The sequence below is a fragment of the Phoxinus phoxinus genome, assembly GCF_949152265.1.
Source record: "Phoxinus phoxinus genome assembly, chromosome: 18".
Lineage (NCBI taxonomy): Eukaryota > Metazoa > Chordata > Actinopteri > Cypriniformes > Leuciscidae > Phoxinus > Phoxinus phoxinus.
This window is the reverse complement of record NC_136893.1, coordinates 10,354,064-10,376,146: the sequence shown is the minus strand read 5'-3', so window position 1 is coordinate 10,376,146 and position 22,083 is coordinate 10,354,064. Positions and strand designations below refer to the sequence as shown.

General features: G+C 37.1%; 2 protein-coding genes across 7 annotated transcripts; both read right to left on the bottom strand.

Moving 5' to 3' along the window:
• Positions 1-3,049: 3,049 nt before the first annotated feature.
• Positions 3,050-4,510, bottom strand: foxl2l (forkhead box L2-like). Its single transcript, XM_079588974.1, has 2 exons — positions 3,879-4,510; positions 3,050-3,787 (listed from the first exon to the last, which is right to left on the bottom strand). Exons 1-2 carry the CDS (start codon positions 4,435-4,437, stop codon positions 3,744-3,746), a joined length of 603 nt encoding a protein of 200 aa, XP_079445100.1. The 5' UTR covers positions 4,438-4,510; the 3' UTR covers positions 3,050-3,743.
• A 2,460-nt stretch (positions 4,511-6,970) lies between these two features.
• On the bottom strand, positions 6,971-21,922 carry tmem201 (transmembrane protein 201). Of its 6 annotated transcripts, none has more exons than XM_079587331.1 (12): positions 21,698-21,922; positions 20,203-20,323; positions 19,160-19,348; positions 18,669-18,848; positions 17,874-18,226; positions 17,344-17,547; positions 13,723-13,949; positions 9,034-9,096; positions 8,663-8,944; positions 7,939-8,067; positions 7,741-7,846; positions 7,027-7,655 (listed from the first exon to the last, which is right to left on the bottom strand). In XM_079587331.1, exons 1-11 carry the CDS (start codon positions 21,805-21,807, stop codon positions 7,749-7,751), a joined length of 1,956 nt encoding a protein of 651 aa, XP_079443457.1. In that variant the 5' UTR covers positions 21,808-21,922; the 3' UTR covers positions 7,027-7,655; positions 7,741-7,748. The 6 variants fall into 6 exon arrangements, with proteins under 6 accessions (XP_079443456.1, XP_079443454.1, XP_079443457.1 ...); XM_079587332.1 differs by having other exon boundaries at positions 7,027-7,846; positions 7,939-8,085; positions 8,663-8,728; positions 8,804-8,944; XM_079587333.1 differs by having other exon boundaries at positions 7,027-7,846; positions 8,663-8,728; positions 8,804-8,944.
• Positions 21,923-22,083: the final 161 nt, after the last annotated feature.

Genomic DNA, 22,083 nt, shown 5'->3' with positions numbered 1-22,083 from the left:
TGAACTTTCATGCATAGGCTACATAATAAATGTTTTCACTTTTCACAAAAAATTGAAACAATCGTAACGGTCCCTAACTCTGTTCCTCAGAACATCACAGTCTGGCTTCCTCATCTTCTGAGGTCTGTTTCCATTTTTTACAGTATGGTTTCCACGCGCGCGACACGCTGCATTCGATTGAAACCCGTCTCTTGTTTTCGTTTGAAAACCAATATTTATAATTAAATGTATACATGAGATATTCAAAACAAACTAAAACCCAGTCCAAAAATTGTATATCATGTGCAGTCCAATAGAAACGTTTGAATCGGTTCACCAAAAAGATTCATTCACTGATTCGTTTGGTAATCTTTTCTGCAATACAATTTACGCCAGTAGGGGGAGTGGACAACTGTTATGAGTGAGTCACTGAATCATTCACTCAACCGATTCGCCAAAAACAGAGTCGTTCACGTTTCAATCAGGTTTCAATTCATATACATCCGAACTTTGGTTCAGGGCCGAGTCTTGTTTAGAGACTGAAGGGGGCGTAATCATTAGTAGCTCAACCAATTAAATGTTTAATCTCAGCCCATACTCGAATGCTATTGGCCCATGATACAGTCAGTCTTTCATTGTAGGCGTTGTCACGCGAGCAGCGACTCCGTCCATAAGCCAAATGTAAATTGTGTCGTGCAGACTCAGAGCATGTTTTACTAATGTTATTCGACACCAATTATCACGTGATGATGTGTAAATGCTGTAAGTCACGCGCTGAATAATTTAACCTATTGTTTCCTCATTTTTAAATAAAAACCGGTCAGACGTGTCTTCATATCAGAGAGTAAGGAAGCTCTAATTCTGGATGCCACTGACAGCGAATTACGATTATGGGTCCATGGGGAAGTCACTTAAAAAGCACCAGTCATTCAGTCAAAAATAAGCATGTCTTTTTTCACAAAGCAGATGCCTAGTAAAAGGCTTTGAAAACAAACTTGCATCAAATAAATATTAAAAGTGGCGCCCTAACAAAACAGTGTGATAAACCCCCAAATGATAAAGATTTGTAATGCATTTATATGAAAAACAATATCTTAGCATCCAAATAGAGTACAATCTCTAGTCCATTTATCAAAACACTATTGAATCTAGGACATAGAACTGCAGGTAATTAGCCACATGCCGTTTAATAATCTGCACAGACATTTATAGGTCTTTTCAGACATCTAAAAGCTGACTGTGGTGGTGCTGTGATGATAACAACGTTCTAAAATGCACGGCACCATTGAGCTCCCAGCTTGTGAAAACAGGAAGTGTGTGTGCAGAACAGAAACTCTGAGTGAAATAAAGCCCAAAGACCCCTGTGCCCACATCCGCCCACCTTCACCCCCCTGCCCACCCACCAGTCATTGCAGGCCAAAGTACACCTCTCTGCCAGACAACCGATCACCGCAGGGAAGTTACTGGAGGTGATGGGGGAACCAAACACATACAATGTCATTACAGCCTCTGAACTAATCAAATATAGCTGTAGAAAGAGGCCTCAGATGCCTTTAAGGGAAATTATGGATGGACACACTGCTTGGCTGCTTCTCAGACCATGGTCCAGTAGCTATAGTCCACTTACAAAGCATCAAACTCTTTCAAATGTAGCTGTTAAAGTAACAAGTCTTTCCTCACCATGGCAACATGTTTCAGAGCCTTTTCTATCCTTGGGATTCTGACACTCCGTCTTTCACTACAACAAATTATCTACTTTGTTCAACCAAAGCAGCAGCTTGAATCTGACGTTTTATGTGAAGATAAAATGATGGTATTATATGCTCAATAAGCAGACAACGCACGTTGTCATGTAGACGCGGTAGCCGTTTTCTTTTATCGGAGTAAGGTCATAAACGGCTTAGTTAAGCATAAACCGGTCGACAAAAGGTAGTTGTTGGCCTCTTACTCCGATATCGCACGGCATGATGTAAACTCAAAACCTGCTTTCTGAAGTGCGCATGTGTAATAGCCTACGTGACAGAAACGCATCCTTAGATCAGATTTAAACACATCCAGACAGAGCGAGCGTTTTGTAGGAAAGGAAGAAGGAAATATTTCACAAACGCAGACTCTTTCATGACCCAGAAAATGATAAAAACGTGCTCTCATCTCTGGCAGCAGAAGTGGTTTAGTCGCTGCATCTGTTACTGCATGAGTGGAATATGAGCTGAGAGTTTCCCGCTGACATGTGATGTTGCACTTGCAAGCTACAACCGACTTTTGTTGCAAACATCACAACCGACATTAAATGAAATACTCGGGAGTCAGATACGCAAATTACTGTTTTGGCGTCACACAGGGGCATTACCTGTTTTATTAATAAAGTCATGTAAACGCGGTTTTCTCAGGTTACTGGTTTGCATGTATACGGAGAAAACTTATTTCAATAAGCTGATATTTGCGAATTATCAGCGTACTGGTGTGCATGTAAACGTGCTCATGTCTTGCACATCAAATGACTAACCAAATTAGTCATTTGGTGGTCCACTGGGTTCAATGGACTAATATCAGCATAATACCATAGAATGGACACATATATGAGTTAGGCTATGTCAACTACAATATCTCATGCCTTTTCCTGCATGAAAACCCAATAAATGTAGGCTATTCAAGCATGTCAAGAGAAGCTGCCTTTTACTGTATCAATATCAATAATTATTTTCACATAATAAAAAGTATTTAGATTAAATCTACGCACAAGCAGTGAAAACGGTATATGAACTGTTATTATGGAAACATATAGGTTACAGATAATGTGTCAAAGGCCAGAAGGGGGAGCCATTTAGCTACAAAGTGTGTTATGGAATTAATAGAATTATGATCTTACTCCATAATTTAGATTATCTAGCAAATTGTCATTATAATGTATTATTTGCAATGTACAAACAGCATTTACACATATATTATATATTATTTTCAAATCAAACAAATAAGTTTGTACTCTCGTGCTACAAATAAATGTTTTTTCCTTAATTAAGTTTGACAAAATGTAGGCTAATTAGTGAATTAAAATAAACGAGACTTGTAAGACCAGTTATCTGAATTTTATCAGTGAAAATTTCGAACAGGTTGTGAACATTTACATATAAAAATATTTTCAAACTGCAGGAATATTACACCAAACATGTATATTCAATTTACAAAACATCTTTAAAGACAATGCATCTTCGCATGTGTAAAGAACTCTTGTTCTTACCAAATGAGCAAACATATTTTTAAACAGTAAACTGCAATGCAAAACTGTACATCTATTTTTAGGATCTTGAGCCCAGTCTATCTCAATACATGGTAAAAAATAAATATGCTAAAGAACCTGATGCTTCCTTTAAACATTTGCTGAAATTTATGGAAATTAATAACTTGCCTAACCATGAACGTTCGAACAGCTCCTCGTCTTCGAAAGTTAAGCAGTGTTTTATTAATGAAAAGCCACAAAAGACAACTGTAACCATTACTATACAGTAGGCTAGGCTAATAAAACTAATGCAACCATCTGAACAAACTTGAACGAATGCAACTTAATTTCGTGAAACGGCACATTTAGGCTAACATTTCCAAGGAATATCGTAACAAAAATAAATCTAGATAAACTGTTATACTCAGTTTTCCCATGTCTGTCCATCAGTCAAATGGATGATGTCCCAGTTCAGGGTGATTCTGCGGCGGGTAGCAGCAGGTGGAGATGGTGCTTCCGCCCGGGCTCACCGGCGGAGTCATGCCGCTCAGAGGCACCAGAGCGTTCGGAATCGGATGCCGGTGGTACGGTCTGTAGGACGGGTGAAAGTGATGGTGATGACCCTGGTAATAACTCACGGGAGAATTGGCGTAATCGTTTGGAGACAGAGGGCGCGCGTTACCGAGCATGGGCTGCAGGTATCCGGAGATGTGCGTCGGAGAGCTGGACTGGTGACTCCACGAGCTGGTGTTGACGAACGGGGTTTGCCAGTAAACAGGCTCCTGTTGCAGGCAGTACGACTCGGTGAAGTTAAATCCAGAAGGTATGGGTGGTGGTCGGTAGGGTCTCTTGACGCGCCTCCTGCGCCTGTAATTGCCTTTTTCGAACATGTCGTTGAAAGCCGGATCCAGCGTCCAGAAGTTCCCTTTTTTCTCCCCGCCGTTCTCCCGGGGAATCTTTACGAAACACTCGTTGAGGCTCAGATTGTGCCTGATGCTGTTCTGCCATCCCTTTTTGTTCTTTTCGTAATATGGAAACTTGGATATAATGAAGCTGTAGATGTCATTCAGCGTCAGCTTCTTATTCTCGCTTTCTCTGATGGCCATTGCAATGAGAGCCACGTAGGAATAAGGAGGCTTTTCAGGTGCTGGAGCGGCTCCTCCATCCCCTGCTGCGGTACCCGGGACGTCCTCTACGGTGTCAAGGGTCTGCAGGTCCCCAGACCCCGCGCAGCGATCCATGAGATGGGCTTGAGGTTTGTCCGAATTCAACGCGGAGAACCTCTGTAGCGCACAGTACAGGTGTAAAGTTAAAAGTGTCCAGGTGTGTTTTAGGTTTGCTTTAGTCTCCACCTACATGCCCTGCCTCCTGGAATACAGGTCAAAAGTTCGCAAATTCAACATGAAAGAGGGGCGCGAGGGTCGTAGACGTATTTTGACTGCTTGGTAAATGTTACAGTAAACATCTGTTTGATGTCTGAGAAAACGCAGGTTACTGACAGCGCAAAAACCAACATCAATAAAATAAAATAGAAACGCAGTTTTCTTTTAATCCTTATTATTAGCCTAATATGGTTAATTATTGCAAAAAACTACTGCAGTGTCAGACTACAGGTATCATTTCATTGTCATATTTTAAAAGGTTTGTGCATCACAACCTTTTAATCCGTATAATAGGCTAATAAAAACAAACAGGATAAATAATTCATATTAACAAATAATATAACATTTAAACACATTTAAGTATATATCGCTAAGAACAAAGAGCATGAGATTTGTAAGCTCAGGTTTGCACAACTGTTTTCCCACCACTGGCCCGTCCAATCACAGAGAGCAAATCCCCATCAAAGACACCGCTTGTTAAGATCGTATTTGATGAGGCGTCCTAGCATCTGTGTTATCAACATAGGCTAGCCTACTATAGGCCTATACGTCTAGCTAAAAAAAAAAAACATTCTATAACTTTATATCTGTTGGTAAGGATTCAGAAATCTTTTTGAATAGGCCTAGGCTATAGCTAAATAGGCTATATCTAAAATGGAAACCGTTATTAGAAAGTAATTTAAAAATGGCACTTTGTTTTCTTATCTGATATGTGATTATGGACTGGAATGAATTTTCATGTGCTTTTCTGTAAGTTTTGATTGTTAAACTTTGTGACTTACCTTGTCACCAATATTATTATTTATAATTGGTGTTATTCTTATTTTTATTATTGCTAGCCTACTGTAGTCTCTTTATCTATTTATTTATATAATATGTTTATGCATGGATGTTATCATTTATACACTATCCTTTTTGCTTTGGAGTTGTTATTATAGTTTATTTGAAACCAAACCCGTGTCACAATATTTTGTGTTAAGGTATTTATTTTTCCCTCGGAAGAAACACAGAATAAACATGTAAAAAAAAAATAAAGAAAAAGAGAGAGAGAGATTGACATGCATAGTAAGCTTAAATTGAACCAGAATAGAACCATTTTAATAGCTGCATGTGTGATATGTTCTGCATATTGTCATTGGATGAATCCTTAGCTCAGAAAGCTTGTTTTCCACACAAAAATAAAGTGAAAAATTTGGTTACACTTTATTTTAAGGTGTCCTGAATGCAATTATACATTTAAGTACAGAGTAATAATAATTACTATGTACTTACTATGGGACGAGGATTAGTTCCATGTAATAAATAAGTACAATTTATAGGAATTACTATACATGTAACATGCATAATAGACACTCTAAAATAAAGTGTTACCTAACATTGTTTGTGTGGAAATTGTTAATATCCATTCATCAGAACCTTTTTGAACATTAATATCGACAGGTTTGATTTACTAAATATAAATGGTAAAATGGTAAATGCAAATATAAAACCTGACTTGTGTCATGAATTCTGTTAAATATGCTTATTTGTACATTACTGCAACATGTTTCCTGAGAATTTACTAAGCAAATTCACTATATCATAATGATTTATGGAATGTACAGAATATTTAATTGATCATAGATTAATATTACCTCAACCTGAGTTTCTGAAGATAACATAAAACATTCTTACAGGAATATGCATGTATTAACTTGCCCTCTTTTTTTCTTTTTTTTTTGGAATTTCCCACTCAGTTTCGTCCTTATGTGCAAAACATGCACAGCCAACTACAGTGCCTCAGATCTTCAGTTACCTCAATTAAAGTTGGCACATTCACTACACTATAATAGTAAATATATCAGTGGAATCCATTTTCTGCACTTCTGAATGGTAAACCTCCATTATAAAAAGAGTGCAAAACGCCCGAATGGATTGCAATCAAAATAGTTTTGCATTATGAAAAAATGGATACTGACAACCTACTCACCTCTCAAATAAGCACCCACTCTGAGCTGTAAAACATCCTATGCTGAGAGAATCGAGATTGTTATCATTCTCCCAGGAGACAGACTGACTCCACTCAACCAGTGATGGAGAAAGATAAACTCTGTTACTCTGGAGTACTTTTCATAATATACTTTCAGTTTCCATTGTGTATTTTTTCCTTACATTGCTTAAAAACATTGTTCTCTAATAACACATTCATTCAAAAAGGCATCGTGCAAGAACAGGCAAATGTTTCAAGCATCATGATATGGATAAGTTTTAACTTATTAAGGAGAAGGTCAAGGAAACCCCTTCATATCCATCTTCACGGTTTACCTTTTCACTGACTTACAAATACATGTTCAGATTTTCTGAATGCTGAAACTAAGCCAAGCAGTGTTTACTCAAGAGAGAAAAAAAATGATAGCATTTAAACTCTTCATTGAAAACGTAGATGTCATACAGAAGACACACCAATATGTGACAATTACAAGGGAGATTTATTTCAATCTGGAAATTGACACACCTTTATATTATGTACAACGTTATCCTATTTCCCTTGACATTATGAGTCAATCATAAAACAGAGACTCGATGGACACAGTAACAGACATTGGCTAAACACAATATTTCAGTGTCACATTGTTGACTAGTAGATCAACACAAAACATATTGCACATTATAATATCACATCATTTTGATAATGATATGACAGTATTATCCTTTGAGGAAATAGGATAAACGGAAACAGTTAATGTACAGCAATATGGCAAAGAAGCCAAATGAATTTTGAATAAAGATGTCACATGCCCAACAGACATCATTCTGTTAAACGAAACGGCACAATCATTCATCCTGATACACATCCAGTGTTTAAAAACACAAACAAATGATTGAACATGCACAAAAAACATGTTTTTACAAAGCTCACATCATACTTTGCGGCATAAAGTAGAATTTCAGCTGTATTTAACAGAGACGTTTAGAGAATACGGTCTTCTCATTTATGTGGGCCAGGAAACAATCCTTTTGTATTTCTGCAATGCAATGTTGAGCAGCAAGAATAAAGTTGTAGTTGTCACCCAAGAGAAACGTTATCCACGTATTTCCTGTAAAGAACCCAGATTTACTGAGCACACAGGTGACAAAGACCAGTGTACATCTCAGTTTAACACTAAACTCCTGAGGTCTGACCTATAGTCTCATCTCCAATTGTAATAGAAATAGATGCCTATGAAGGTTAGGTTAATGGTCAGGCTGGCAAACAGTAGACCAGGCCAAAGCGTCAGGCCCAAAAAAACTGTGGAAAAACACAAAAAAACAATAAATAACTGCAGAACAGAGTAACCAAATTAGTTTACACACTGCTATTGACAAAATTCCTATTCTTACCCCTCCATCCAGGCTTGCTCTCGGTTTCATTTCCTGTGGTCGTGTCTACACGGCAGTTTGAAGATGAAGAGGAGCTGTCCAATCGCTTCTCCACATGCTCAAACACACTACCCTCATCGATCAGCGAACCTGAATCCCCAACAAAATCTATATCAATATCAAAAGTTGAAGAATTTTAAGAACAGAACATATAAACAAAGGTTTGCCTACAAAGCCAACAAACGAAATGTATGAGGTTTAATACAATTAATTGTAAAGTACAATTAATATAATTTTTAAGTAATACTTGTATTTAAAAAAAATAGACTGAAGAATGTTCCTTAACAGCAATAACAGGTTCACACGCAGTGGCTCCGAAAAAACATTCAGATATGTAAGAGAAAAGCAGCAGCACTTTTCAAAAAAATTTTTTTTTTACAATTTTTTATTTATTTTAAAGTCGACATAAAATAAAGTTACGATAGACTTTTCTTCCGTGCCATGATGTGTATCCCAGTGAAATGGCTTCTCAAACTTATTTTGATTAAAAATGACAATTGCATGTAAATAAATAAATTATGTTCACAATAAATAGTTTATAATAAACATTGCAATATTCCATAAAAAATATCTCAATTCTAATTGGTGACTTTAAGAGCCACTGTATAATATATATCAGCTCAAATGGTCAACAGAAACACACTGAATCTCTCTTAATCTAGATTTAAAAAAATGTGTCCAATACCATGATTCTGTGAATGGAAGTGAGGAACATCAGGCAAGAATGCTCTGCTGTGCATGTGGCTTTGCTCTGAAAGACAGGGAGGTGGTGAGGCCAAACTGAAAGGCTCCAGAGGAGAGGAAAAGAGCTGCAGCTTTTGCCCACTGATGTTGAGTCTGGCTGGGCTGATGAGCGGCCGCCGCTGCCTGGCGGAGCTGGAGGTGGAAGTGACGGAGCCTGCCACGGAGGGGGTTGGAGACGGTCCAGGAGAGGCAGGTCGACTTCCAGATTTTAGAGAGTAGTAGTCTATTGAAAAGATGAAATTATCAATGAATTGATCATGATGATTTCAGGACAGAAAGATGTATACAACCATTGCTTTACTTTTGAGTTACCTGATGGTGGCGAGTCTTTACACTGTAAAGATGGTCTACTCCCACTGAACAGGAAACCCGAATCTGCAAGTAAAATAAGCAAAACAAGATTTTACATATATATAAAATTTGCCAAATTAGTTGTGTCTGTGTGTGTGTATATATATATATATCTATATTACACGCGCGCGCACACACACGCACACACACCATAAAAAAAAAACAGTGTTCAGATACTGTTATGGATTTCCAAGTAAAATTCTGCCCTATAACGATAAGCCATTAATTATTTGCATGTTATTCCTGATAACTGACAAAAGGCAGATATCATAATTCAATACTATATTTAATTTATTTTATTTTTTATTTTATAAATAACACTAAAAACTAAAATCAAAATCAGAGGTTGATATAGGCATCACAAAACTATAAAGTATAAAAAACTGATTTGCTAAAGATTGCATTTAAGTGTTAAATAAATTTTTTTTTTAAAGTTTAAGTGAGCATTAGATGTTAGAAAGGGTAATGTAAATGTAAAAACAAAGCATGTACAATTAAATATACAGTGTTTAGGCGGGGTTTTAAGAGCTCCAGTGTGTTAGCAGCTGCGATTACCTCACGCAGACACACTAAAATGACAGAAACTGTTCTGCCTTTAATGTTAAAACGGAGTCAGACAAAGATGGAGAGACTCAAGAAGAAGTGACAACATGTAGAATGCAACAGGACGTATCTGAATGGTTAGTTGATGAATTTATGTTGCTGATGTGGAGTTAACTATCTTCAATTAGCATATTCTGTCATGATAATCTATAAATCGCTCATATAGGAACTGTTGCGAGATGCACACAGAGTGACTTTCTATTGAATGTGAAAATATGGATGCTAAAGTTTGAGCTGACTCACAAATGTACTCTTATACAACAACTTTTCCTCTTCTCAACATGGACTGCGTGTTCCCGGGGGCTTATGTACATTTTAGGGTTGGTGATGTCACTAACCCCGGAGGAATGTCGTGTAGTCCCTACCAGCCGTTTGTTGTAGTCCTTTTCTTTAAAAGCAAATATCTTCCTTTGCTTTAAACTTTGAGCGTTGTAACTTTGCAGATGTTGTTTATGCTCAAACAGCAACATTACACACTAACTAAAGTTAGAAAAGTGAAATCAAATCAACCACCCCTTTAACATTTGGGGTCGGTACGAATCGAGTGTTGTAAACAGTTGTGGTGCTTAATCTTTTTTAGAACATTTTCAGGATTCTTTGATGAATAGAAATTTCAAAAGAACAGCATTTATTTGAAATTGAAATATTTTGTATCATTACAAATGTCTTTACTTTAACTTTTGATCAATCTAATGCATTCTTGCTAAATGAAAGTTTTTTGTTTTTTTTTAAGTAGTACAAGTGCAGTTTTTTTTCTACCATTCTTTCCATGGCTACTTTCTCAATGTCAAAGCAAGGTGGCCGTCCCACAGAAAGGCTGACAGAAATTCCAAGCAATTTTTCATGATACAACACAAGCATCGAACGGTAAAGTAGGGTCATTTAACGCTCTCCTACAGGAATGTCTCCATATGGAGCCAACACAGCTGCAGCCGTAGAGAAGAGCTGCACCACCACTGAACATTACAGAGCAGATGGGTGAAGCTGCATGATGGAGCAGGTAAAGGCCCTGCTCACACAAGAGCCTTTTCAAGAACTCCTGTAGAAATGTGACGGGGTGATGAGTGATGCGCTAATGATTCGGTTAAAACGAGCTGTGTGACATCTCACTAGACTGATATTTCTTTTAATAAGAATTAAACATACTTTTGTTAGTTGTTGATAAATTTCAATTCCCACCTCTATATGATGCAGTGAGATTTCTCAGACAAGTGTGTGTGAGATTAAATCCCGAGCATAAAGATCAAGCTCTGGCCCTTTTTTAATCGCACCTGCCGAGCCGCTGCATCTGATTACAGGAGGCTGACGTTTGCCATCTCATCTGGTCTCGTCTGAAGATCCACACATGAAACGAACCATGATTCTTCTACCGTCTCACAACAGTCATTTAAACACCACTCCCGACATCATCCTGATCCCAGGCTTTGAAAGCCTGTGTGTATTGCAAAGTCCCGTTTACCGATAGGTCAAAGTTAAAAGATAAGGTAAACCAAGCTGTTGTCTCTGCAATCCCTTTTGATATATATGCACTAAATTTTGTTAGGTTAAGTCAAAACTACATCAATTCATAAAAAAAAATTAAGGAACTTTTCATCCAAACATTTCTGTTATTATTTACTAATTTCACTACAAACCGGCTGTTTAATTTTCATAAAATGTGAATTTTTAAAGATGTTTTTCCTTACAATAACAGTTCATATTGTTCTACATCATATTTGATGCAAGAGCTGAAGCAGAGGGCATTATCAGTGAATAATGTTCCTCAGACAACTCAGAGCTTAATAACCTATGGTCAGTATATAAGATAAAGTCTTCACCTAAAAAATTACAGCATAGTTTTAGAACCAAATGACGGTGAGTAAATAATGACATTTCATTTATAGGTTTACTATTCTTTTAAATTTAATGGCATAACAAGATTAAACAGACCAGCTGTTAATAAAACAATGTAAAGAAGTCACTTCCTGTAACTCAAAACCCATCTGTGATGGGAAAATCCCAGTAACATGCAGGTAGCCAGAGACACCGTACAGACTTATTTCTCAATCGCACTTTAATTTTCTTTGGCAGTTGGCAAAATTCCCCAGCTAGGTGCGGCACCGTCTGGGGTGAAGAGTGAGCAGAGTTCCTTTTACCATGTATTCAGTCAGTCAGTGACCCACATCTTTCCCATCATGCACCTCTGCACTAGTTCCACAAAACAGCACCTGGGGCCTCTTACTACCAACACAACTCTCATCTTCACAAACAAAATTGTTCTATATTACATGGAGAGAACACCCATTTTCATATACAGAAATTAAATTATCTAATTTGATTCTAATGTCTAATTTCAGCAAAGGCCGCTATATGCATGGTTAATAAAAAAAAATAATGTTTTAATAAATAAAATACTATAAAAATACACGCATCACGCTGTGTGAAATACAGACTGAACAGAACATCACATCATCCCACCGCTGTATGGCGAGATTACATGCAAACTATGTTTCTCGGCTGGATAAAGCAAACCAGTGTCTCGCCATTAAAGTTTTGATGGATGCGGATTGTAATTAAAGGTAAAGATGATTGCGGTGACGTACAGTAAGCATGCACGAGTTTGTTATATTGATGCGCAAACAAACTGTGTATGTGTGCTCCCGATGCACTGATCGCACATTGCATTTGTGCACAGACACATTACAGTACGGTACATTGTTTCCATACACATTCAGGATAATGTTTTGATGTGTCATGCGTCTAGTAATTCTGAATTGGATACATTTACTGTAGTAGGTATTATGCAATCAAGTCAAGGAAAAAAATGTGTTGTTCTGTTCGGTATTGCAACATGACTTGTCTAAAAAGTAAACAAGCTCTTTGCTGTTGCACTGTACACATACTATACACTGAATTCTGATTGTTTTTTAAAGGGGTCATGACATGGTTTTTTTTATTTTATTATTATGTTCCCTTAGGTGCAATTATAGTATTACTATAGTTTTTTTACAAAAAACTTTTAAAATGTAGTGATTTAGGACCTTTTCCCACCCTGTTTCTCATCCTCTGATTCAAACAGTCTGTTTTGGGGGTGTTTCCCCTTTAAGAGTTCAGTGTATTGCCCACTGTTATGATTGGCTAACGTCAGTGCCTATGCATCAATTATTAACGCCCACAGCCAGAACATTTGCGGATTCGGCGTATTTAAAAAGTAGTTTAAAGTTTTAAATACATTACTTACAGTTTGCGTCGTCGTTGTTGAGCCCAGAATAGTCGGCACAGACTTATCTTTGAGCAACAGTTTTCTGGCAAAGGCAGCATCATTTTGGGATTTGTTCTCAAAACAGTCATCCTTCAAATGTATAGAACAAACGCTTAAACTAACACTGCCGTGACCGAGACGTCCGCAAAAAATAAAGGGCATCCATTTTCCCCTGACGACTGGATCTTTCGCAGCGTATTCAAAGATGTTGTTTGTCCACAGCCAGGAACAGCACATCTGCGTGGCATCGTAATTTCCCTGTACACAGACCCACTCGCTGTCCGTCGACTGAACACTTGTGAGGCGCGCAGCGCGACAATGATACGAAATGAGCGTAGTTGCCTTGCGCTTTAAGCGTAGTTGTCTTGTGCTGGAGGCGGTCTATATGCAAACGCTGGTACGTCACTTCGTACCGTGACGTCACTTCGTACCATGGATCCAGAACGAGCTGTATTTAGAGCTTGATTAAATAAATTATTCGTTTATAATGGGGAGGACGTCTTAAGCTATGAAACTTGCAGGACGTTTTAATGGTACAAAGACAAAGATCAAGGCAAATTTGGTTTCTCATGTCATGACCCCTTTAATGTTGTTTTGTTTTCATGGGTGCTTTGGTGTGCATAAAAAGGGGCTTGATTAATCATGATTTAAAATTGTAATATGGACAGCCCTGATATATATATTTGTGTGTGTGTGTGTGAATGCTAAAGAATACTAAAATTAGATGCATATGACATTAACAGATTGTTTATGTTGTAACAAATAAAAAAAGGTGACAATTAGCATTTAACGTATGTTTAACTCACCTGCTCGTGCGAGGGAGGGGATAGTTCCCAGAGAGAGGGCTCTGTTCAGCCGCCCCGGCAGCGAGGAGGGAGAGGCTTTGCGCGTTCTGTGGCTTTGTTGGCGGATGAGCAGCTGTGACAGGTTGGGGGGAGGCGTTGGGATGAAGGTAGAGGATCCAGACACAGGTGCAGACAGCAGGGGACAGTGATTACTGTAGTGCGGCTCAGGAGAACTGCCAGACAGATACCTGCAACAGACAGAGCACAATTGCTCCATCACTGAGTTTTATAAAGCAATTAAGTCTTCAGTTACTATTATGGTGGAAGACTGTATTCTGTTTCACTTAAAGAAAGTAACTGCAGAAAATAGATTTCCACAGAATTTAAAAGCCTGAAGATACAGAAAAGATGAAAATGTATGCTATGCTGTATAAATGGTACATCTTATCATGGCTCCCAATTTGAATCAACTACAGACAATGTAGGTTTCAGTGAATATGCAGATGAATATGCAGTGAATTCAATGCAGATAATAAAAGTAAATATAAACAAAACATGCAATTTAAGCTAGCATATCTGCAAAACATATGAAATCATACATCAGTAATGTGTCAGTCCATCTTCACATGCTCAATTTAGACATTTGACGCTGTCACACACATTTCTTGGTTATGATTCACTGATTTATAAAAGCACAACAGCTTCCACCTCAAACAATCTTCAAGTTAATCTAAAATCTAAATAGTTTAGAAGAAACGTCAAACACAGTTCAAATTTCATCAGTGTTTTATTTCACTTCGTAATAATGTTAAATAATACAAGTATAAAAAATGCAATACAACATGCTGCTTTAATCAAAGCACAATACTCTAAAACATTATTACAACAAATCTGAGCTTAAGTGTCTGGACGCAAACAGTTTCACACTATTTAACAATGCAGTTTTTCATTTCACATTATATCTTTGGGGTCATTCTAGGTCAAAATCACAAGAAACCACTAATCAGGTGTTGATGACATACCAGAAACCGCACAGCAATGCCAAAAACATATTTCAGTTGGACGTTCCTCAAAATCAGACAACTATGAGCCTGCGAACAATGAAGAATCAAAAAGTTCCAAACACACCACATCAGATTCAGTTTAGATTTGTAGTGGTCAAAGGTCACAACAGATTCAGGACTATTTGAGATTTGAGAGTTACCTTAGTAAGAAACTGGATTTGACAGGATACTAATATAAAAATTGGCCATATCCAATCTATCTCTGTCATCACTATGCACCTTCTGATGCAATATGCACAGATCTGTGATTTCACCTTGACAGGTCCTACCACAATAAATCCTCAGTGGTAAATTTAACTTATTTACATGACATTTTGGAGACAGACATCATACTACCGGACAATCTAAACTGTCAGGTAATAAAATAGGTAGTCAATGAAGGACCGAGTATACTCTCAAAAATACAATGTGCTGCTGTGCTAAATAAATGTTATACATGGTTTTGAGATATTTGTATCAATGTCAAGTCGAAATACACACTATTATTATAGTATTTACCAATCATCAGCCTTTGGCAAGCAAAACTATGATAATGAGGATACAGCACTAAATATTCAAGAATACAGATGTCTACAGTCAAATACTAAAATAAGAAATGTGCCACTAACATATCACTTTATCATGAACGTTCCCTAGTTAAAGGGATAGTTTGCCCCCAAAATAATAATTCTGTCACCATTTACTCACCCTCAAGTTGTTCCAAACCTGTATACATTTCTTTCTTCTGCTGAACACAAAAGAAGATATTTTGAAGAATGTCGGTAACCAAGCAGTTGTTCGGCCCCATTGACTTCCATAGTATGAAACAACAACAACAAGAAGGAAGTCAATAGGTTCCATCAACTGCTTGGTTACAGACATTCTTCAAAATATCTTCTTTTGTAATCAGCAGAAGAAATAAATTCATACAGGTTTAAAGGAACAGGAACAACTTGATGCTGAGTAAGTGATGACAATTTTCATTTTTGGGTGAACTAGCCCTTTAATGGAGCTTTGCATTGGCACATGTCACCTTTTGGTAACACAAAATGATAAATATTAAAGCTCGTCTTACAAGCATGTCGAGAATGTTACAGTGTGTTGGAAGCGGACAAGTACCACAAGATTTGTATGAGTTGAAAAACGTCTAATGGAAATGAGACGTCTCAAGGTACACTTGAAAACAGACTTGATTTAAATAACAGAAAAGTTGCGGATGGTAAATGTCTAAGTCACATTAGTAAGTACTTCGATCACAGCAAAAACAAACTTCACAGCATATGCCACATGCATACAGTTACTTGGGAAATACAGTGATGAAAATCTACAAACACATTCAATCTATGGTCGTACTGTCACATGATGTCACACGTTTTCTAGAATACAGCAAAAAAAATACAATACTTAAGAGAAAATTACAAGAAAGTACAATCCCTATAAAGCTTTGTTTGTGAGTGTTTTGAAAATGTGTCTCTTTTTGTTAGAGACACACAAAAGAGATGGCTACATGTTACTGAGGTTTAGTGTGGTTAGTAGTATTCAAAGTACTAAATGGCATGTAATAAAATGTTGTGCATTCTTTACATCTTATAGTATAGTGTAATAATGTTTACAATATAAGCATAGTGCTATGCAAAGTACTTGGTTAGCCAGTTTTCTGTGTGTTTAAAAATAAAATAGTGCATAATACTGTATTGATGTATTGATTACAAACTGGTGGTGGAGACAGACTTTATGACTTGAAATTCAGGTTAATGTAGAATCTACGCAAAGAGAGGCTCAAGGCACAAATATTTGACATACTCTTCTCAAATGTGTTTTGCTGTAACCTAACATCAAAACTGAAAGCACTTGAGCTAAAGTATAAAATAAGTATAACGTGTTTGTACGTTAGCAACTTAATTCTGCTAATATCGCATTTGTTATGAGATTGCAAATATGAGATTTGAGCAGTATTGGCATAATACAGTATCTTTGTTTTAGTTTGATATAGTTGACACAGCAAGCCATTTTAAGTTGTAGATGATGTTTCGTAAATTTTAAGCCACTTCCATGCTGCAATGGATCAGGGGTTAGTACCCAGTATAGATGGGGTGGAAAAAAATTATCCAAGCATCATTACAATTTCTTGGTGAATAATGCAATAACAGCATTATACACAGCAAGATGCATTAAAAAACATTCACTCATAAAACTAGTCTGTATCATTCCCAGCTACCCAAAACCTTAGCCGTTATTTAAAATCAAATGCTAAATGTCTGAAATGTCTGATGTTCTGCCTTTGTCAAATTAGGGGCAAGTCATGCACTAGACTACAAAAAAGGCAATAAACCCATTTTCTAGTACTTTGAGCAAGGTCATCCACAGCCAGAATCAAACACACAGACTAGATTTTCTTTTATCTATCAGTACAGTTGAAGGCCGTTTTAGAAAGTGTCTCAAATGCCATGAAGGTTTATACTGAGTGTATTAGTTTTTTTTTAGTATAAACTGAAGACAGTTGGAAGGACAATCTGAGAAAAATCAAACCCTTGTTTCTACATGTCCCAAAAGTGTCCCATAAAATATCTTAGCTTAGTGTCACTGCTCAGATTCTGACCTGTGACCTCTGGCTCTTCTTTGACTCGTGGATTTGTGCGTTGCCACAGCGGCAGCGAATCCCACCAGACAACACACAGAGGTGATGCCAAACTTGACAGTTTCCAACCAGTCAGGGATGTCCGTCTTGAGGTAACACTCGGCCAGGTAAAAACATATGACGAGGAGCCAAAGCACAGATGCCACAGCGTCGATCCTTCTCAACCTTTAAAAAAAAAAAATCAGTAATAAGTATACATGCGTGTATTGCATATATATATATATATATATATATATATATATATATATATATATATACACACACACACACACACACACACACACAGTTAGCTAAGAATTGTAGCTAGTCATAAATAACATTTAATAATGCATTATATATATATATATATATATAGTATACACACAGGCATACATTTATTCATACTTTAAAATTAATAAAAAAAAATATATATATATTTATTAATGACAACATTGATTATATATACAAATGTTTAATGAAAAATCAATTATGTATATTTTTAATTGATTCACCTGACAGGTCCTGCCATTAAGACCCCTGTGATGCAAGTTAGGAGACCAATAGAGGCCACGGCCATCTGATGGTCACTTCCGGACTGCCAGATGAGTCGAGCGTTCTCCACGGCCTCTTCCGGAAGAAGACCCACCAGATCGTCCCACATCTTTTTGCCCCCATCAGTCTTGCTTTCACTGTCGTTTTGGAGAGCAGGTTTAGGCGGGGCGACGACTCCGCTTAAGGTCTGCATGAAAGAGGGGGCCACAAATCCAGATCCAGACAAAGTGACAGCTACAAGGAAGGCACAGGCGAGAAACGCAAGGATTCTGAGCAAGATCAACCAGGCCGGCGTGCTGAGGGAGTAAGTGTTCTGTACAAAAGAGAGAGAAAAAAAACTTGATATGGGAATAGCACTAGGAACTTACATGCCATGCCTGATTAAAGACGAAATGTGAATCAACAGTAGCTGGAACAAAAAAAAGAAGCAGGACACAAAAGCAGCAAGAGAGAACAGGTCTTTCCTTATCTCTGGCAATCGCTTCTTCCACACATTTATCTGCGTTTTAAGAAAACACTAGAAACAGACTGATCATTAATCAAACTTGATACATGCTACAAATGCAAACCAGGTTTTTAGAGTTTTATCTAGGCAACATCTAAATTCAGTGCATTTTTCCACGTCAAGCTCCTGGCACCTAATCAAGCTCCTAGTATTCTCGAAGGTGAGGTGTAAAAAAATTTATCTTCCTGTATTTTTCATGTCAAGTCCTGTGGCTTGATTTGAAACCATGTAAATATATAGAGATCACCACCTTAATAAAGGCTTTATCAGCATCCCGACTGCGTCTGAGCTGGTGGTTGAAGAGCAGAGCCCGCAGCTGTCGGTTCTGGTGTTTGATGTAGTACTCCACTGCCGTCTGGCACGGCCGGCACAACTTGTAGGTCTGCTCGAGGTGGTGCTTATATACTTCGATTTCCTCATCATAGTTTTCCTGTCATTATGGTGAACATATGGCATTCAATTTTACTGGCTGCATGCATGTTACTTATTTGAACTGAAGCTTTTCACATAATAAAAACAGACTTTAAACATAATATCACATGAAAACAATTTAAGATGCTTATTTCTAGCTCAAACAAATATGACTTTAAAAGTATCATTTTTTTAATATGCCTATTGAAGGTCATATTGAATTAGTTTTGCCTGTATAAAAAGCATAAAAAGCTCATTTAATTAAGCAACAAGCTTTAACCCTTGGTTGTCTTGAAATGAAGAAATCAAACGAGTCAATTATAAACCTACATCATCCCTGGGGATGAACGAGGCCAGCTGCTTAATCTTCAGTGTCTGGTTGTTGTTACACTTCTTGCACAGAAGCATCTGGCAATTGACCCAATGCAGAGACTTCGGTGACTCGGGGACACCGGCGGAAACGCCATGGTTGAGATGTTCCATGTATTGAGCAGGAATGGGTTTGTTGTAGTCCCCGTTCTACAGATAAAAAAAAGAGACCAAAGACTCACTTGCTTGACACTAAATGTACATTTATAGACCTTGGTAAGGATAGACACCATATTGAATTTTATGTGGATGAAAACAATGCTGGAAAAAGACAGATTTTGACACAAAGTGTGTGTTTTTGACCGTTCAAGCCCAATAAGGCGCCAAAAAGAACTCAGTACTCGCGTGCCGTATGAGCAGAGGCTTTAAGTGCGTGCGTTGTAAGTGTGTGTGCTCAGAAACCATCTCTCATATTGAAATTAGTTGTGCTGCTTATTGCTCTTGAATGGATTGAAATCTTGTTTTTAAACTTCAAGGCTTATACACACATTTAAACAATAAGTTTTTTTGACGTTAGAGCACGGCAATGTGAGCATAACCACGATAAAGACGATAGTCCAAAATCTCTATCTGTGACTACTGGTATATCACCCACCCCTATACTTTTATTTAGCAAGAATGCATTAAATTGTTCAAATGTGACAGTTAATACATTTATAAATTGTGACAAAAGATTTCTATTTAGATTTCAAATAAATGTAAATAAAACTTTCAAGTCTTCAAATTATACTAGGAAATAAAATATTATTTTCCACAAAAACATTAAGCAGCTCAACTGTTTTTAACACTGATTGATGATAATAATAAGAAATGTTTCTTTAGAATCAAATCAGCAGATTTCTGACAGATCATGTGACGCTGAAAACTGGATTAATGGCTGCTGACAACTCAGCTTTGACATCACAATAAATACAATTTTAAAGTATCTTCAATACAGTTATTACATATATACATATTTTTTAAAAATAATGTCTTTCATAAATCTCATAACATAATGCCAATACCTCCTGAAAGCCATTATACTGGTCGCAGTATGGACAATCCCAGCAGTTTCTGTTCCCATAGGGAACAATTGTGTCCTGATTGCAGAACCAACAATTCACTTGGACATGACTTGGCTTCTTCCTGCAAAATAAAAAACGGTCATATTAACTGCTGCAAGTTACTATGCCTTATTAATAACAGAAAAAAACTGTAATTCCATTAACATGACCTGACAGACCACAACAGTGGTTCTTCCACTACTGTCTGTTCTGCAGAGAGCGGGGGTAAAAACGCTAACTGCAGAGGCAAGTACATACATAACCATTAATAGCTTAAAATAAATGAGAAGAGAAAATGCTTCCATATATTTTTATTTGCTGACATCAAAAGCTGTGCAGTATTTTAGAGTGCATTAGTCTAATGAATCACACTTCTCCTGAGATGTATACATTTAAAAAAATAAATTAACTTATGTCCTGTTGATAGTAGTCCAACAGTCCAGTGTTTTTGGTTGCATCCATTTTCATGGGACAGGTAAGACAGTCATTGGAAACTAATGTAAAACCTGAACTTCTGAATCTAAGGCAAAACTGGGATTTAAAAAAATAAATAAATTCAAACAGCACAATCAGTGTTGCAGGACCTGAGACTGAATATCAGTAGCATGACCATAACTATAGTTTGATAGATTTTAATTGATGATTCATTGACTCGTTTTAGAGCTGATAAGGGCCTGATTAAATTAACAAACTCAGTCTGTGATGATAACATCATCAAGTCAAGTAATGGCATTTTTTTTAAAGAAATTGCAGAAATTTGAATGAATGCGAATTCAGGGGAAGCTTCACATATCTTACCACTCCATAGATAATTAAAAGGTGTAAATAAACACATTGGTATAGTCTAGACAAAATATGATTCATTGAATATCAGAGCAGAGCATTTGTGTATTACAAACAAAAGCTCATTATAGTTGTGATCACCATTATTTGCTTCATCGTTCCTGACAGTTTGATAGCAATGAGTCTTTTCCAAGTTGCTCTAACTTGCTCTTCCATGTTGCCAAAATAACAATAACTTAGAAATAGGTATATCAGGTATATCACCATCGACCATCAGTAACGTTACGTTAGTACTAACCAACAGTGCAATCAGAAAATTAATTTAAATGAGAATTCATAAAGATTCGGAAGGGGCTCAAACATTAATTTATCATTATTTTACAGAAGTAACAATAACCGTAGTATTTATGACATTTTTGGTGGAAACTATTAATATAACGGTGAATTTCGGTCTGTTTTAAGCACGACAACGAAATCTCTATCGCTATTTTGTATAGCGCGCGCAGCCATTGCACACGCTTTTTGCAGAACTGATATGCAAATACTGCTGCTGTGCATGTTAATTGTAGTGAATCGTAAAAAGCAATCGATAAAGTGCAGTGTAGTTCATAGCTCTAACTAACTCATGTGTTATACGAGGCCCAGCGACATCTTATGGGCAGGGTTACAATACCTGGTTGCAATTCTATAGATCAGCGCTCCTCCTGCAGCAATCGCCGTCGCTCCGACACCACCAACTACAAATGGCGGGTATTGTAGTAATATTTGGTTAAAGGCCTCCATTGCAAAACAGGATATTAATAGTAGTGTTATTCAGAAGAAACCACACGCTGGAGTAGGTCATGCGGCAACAGAAGCGCGCATCAATCTACAACATGGTCATATCCAGGTCATGAGTGCGTGTCAAAATAAAAGTTTGGACTTTGTGCAAACATTCTAAACAAAATAAATAATCATGTAAAACGTAGATATTTGAATATATAATTAAATCATAAAATTATAAATATTTAACTATAAATATATAATTAAATGATGCAATAACATACATGGTATGTTAAT

Bases quoted from the DNA above. Each gene is read 5' to 3' on its own strand.
- foxl2l (XM_079588974.1), bottom strand. From the start codon at position 4,437: ATGGATCGCTGCGCGGGGTCTGGGGACCTGCAGACCCTTGACACCGTA. The intron at 3,788-3,878 runs GTAACGCGCGCC...CCCGTCCTACAG, and splicing joins ATACCTGCAGCCCATGCTCG to ACCGTACCACCGGCATCCGA.
- tmem201 (XM_079587328.1), bottom strand. From the start codon at position 21,807: ATGGAGGCCTTTAACCAAATATTACTACAATACCCGCCATTTGTAGTT. The intron at 18,849-19,159 runs GTAGGTTTATAA...CCATAATGACAG, and splicing joins CGTTCATCCCCAGGGATGAT to GAAAACTATGATGAGGAAAT. The intron at 8,086-8,662 runs GTATTGGACACA...ATATTGATATAG, and splicing joins CTTCCATTCACAGAATCATG to ATTTTGTTGGGGATTCAGGT.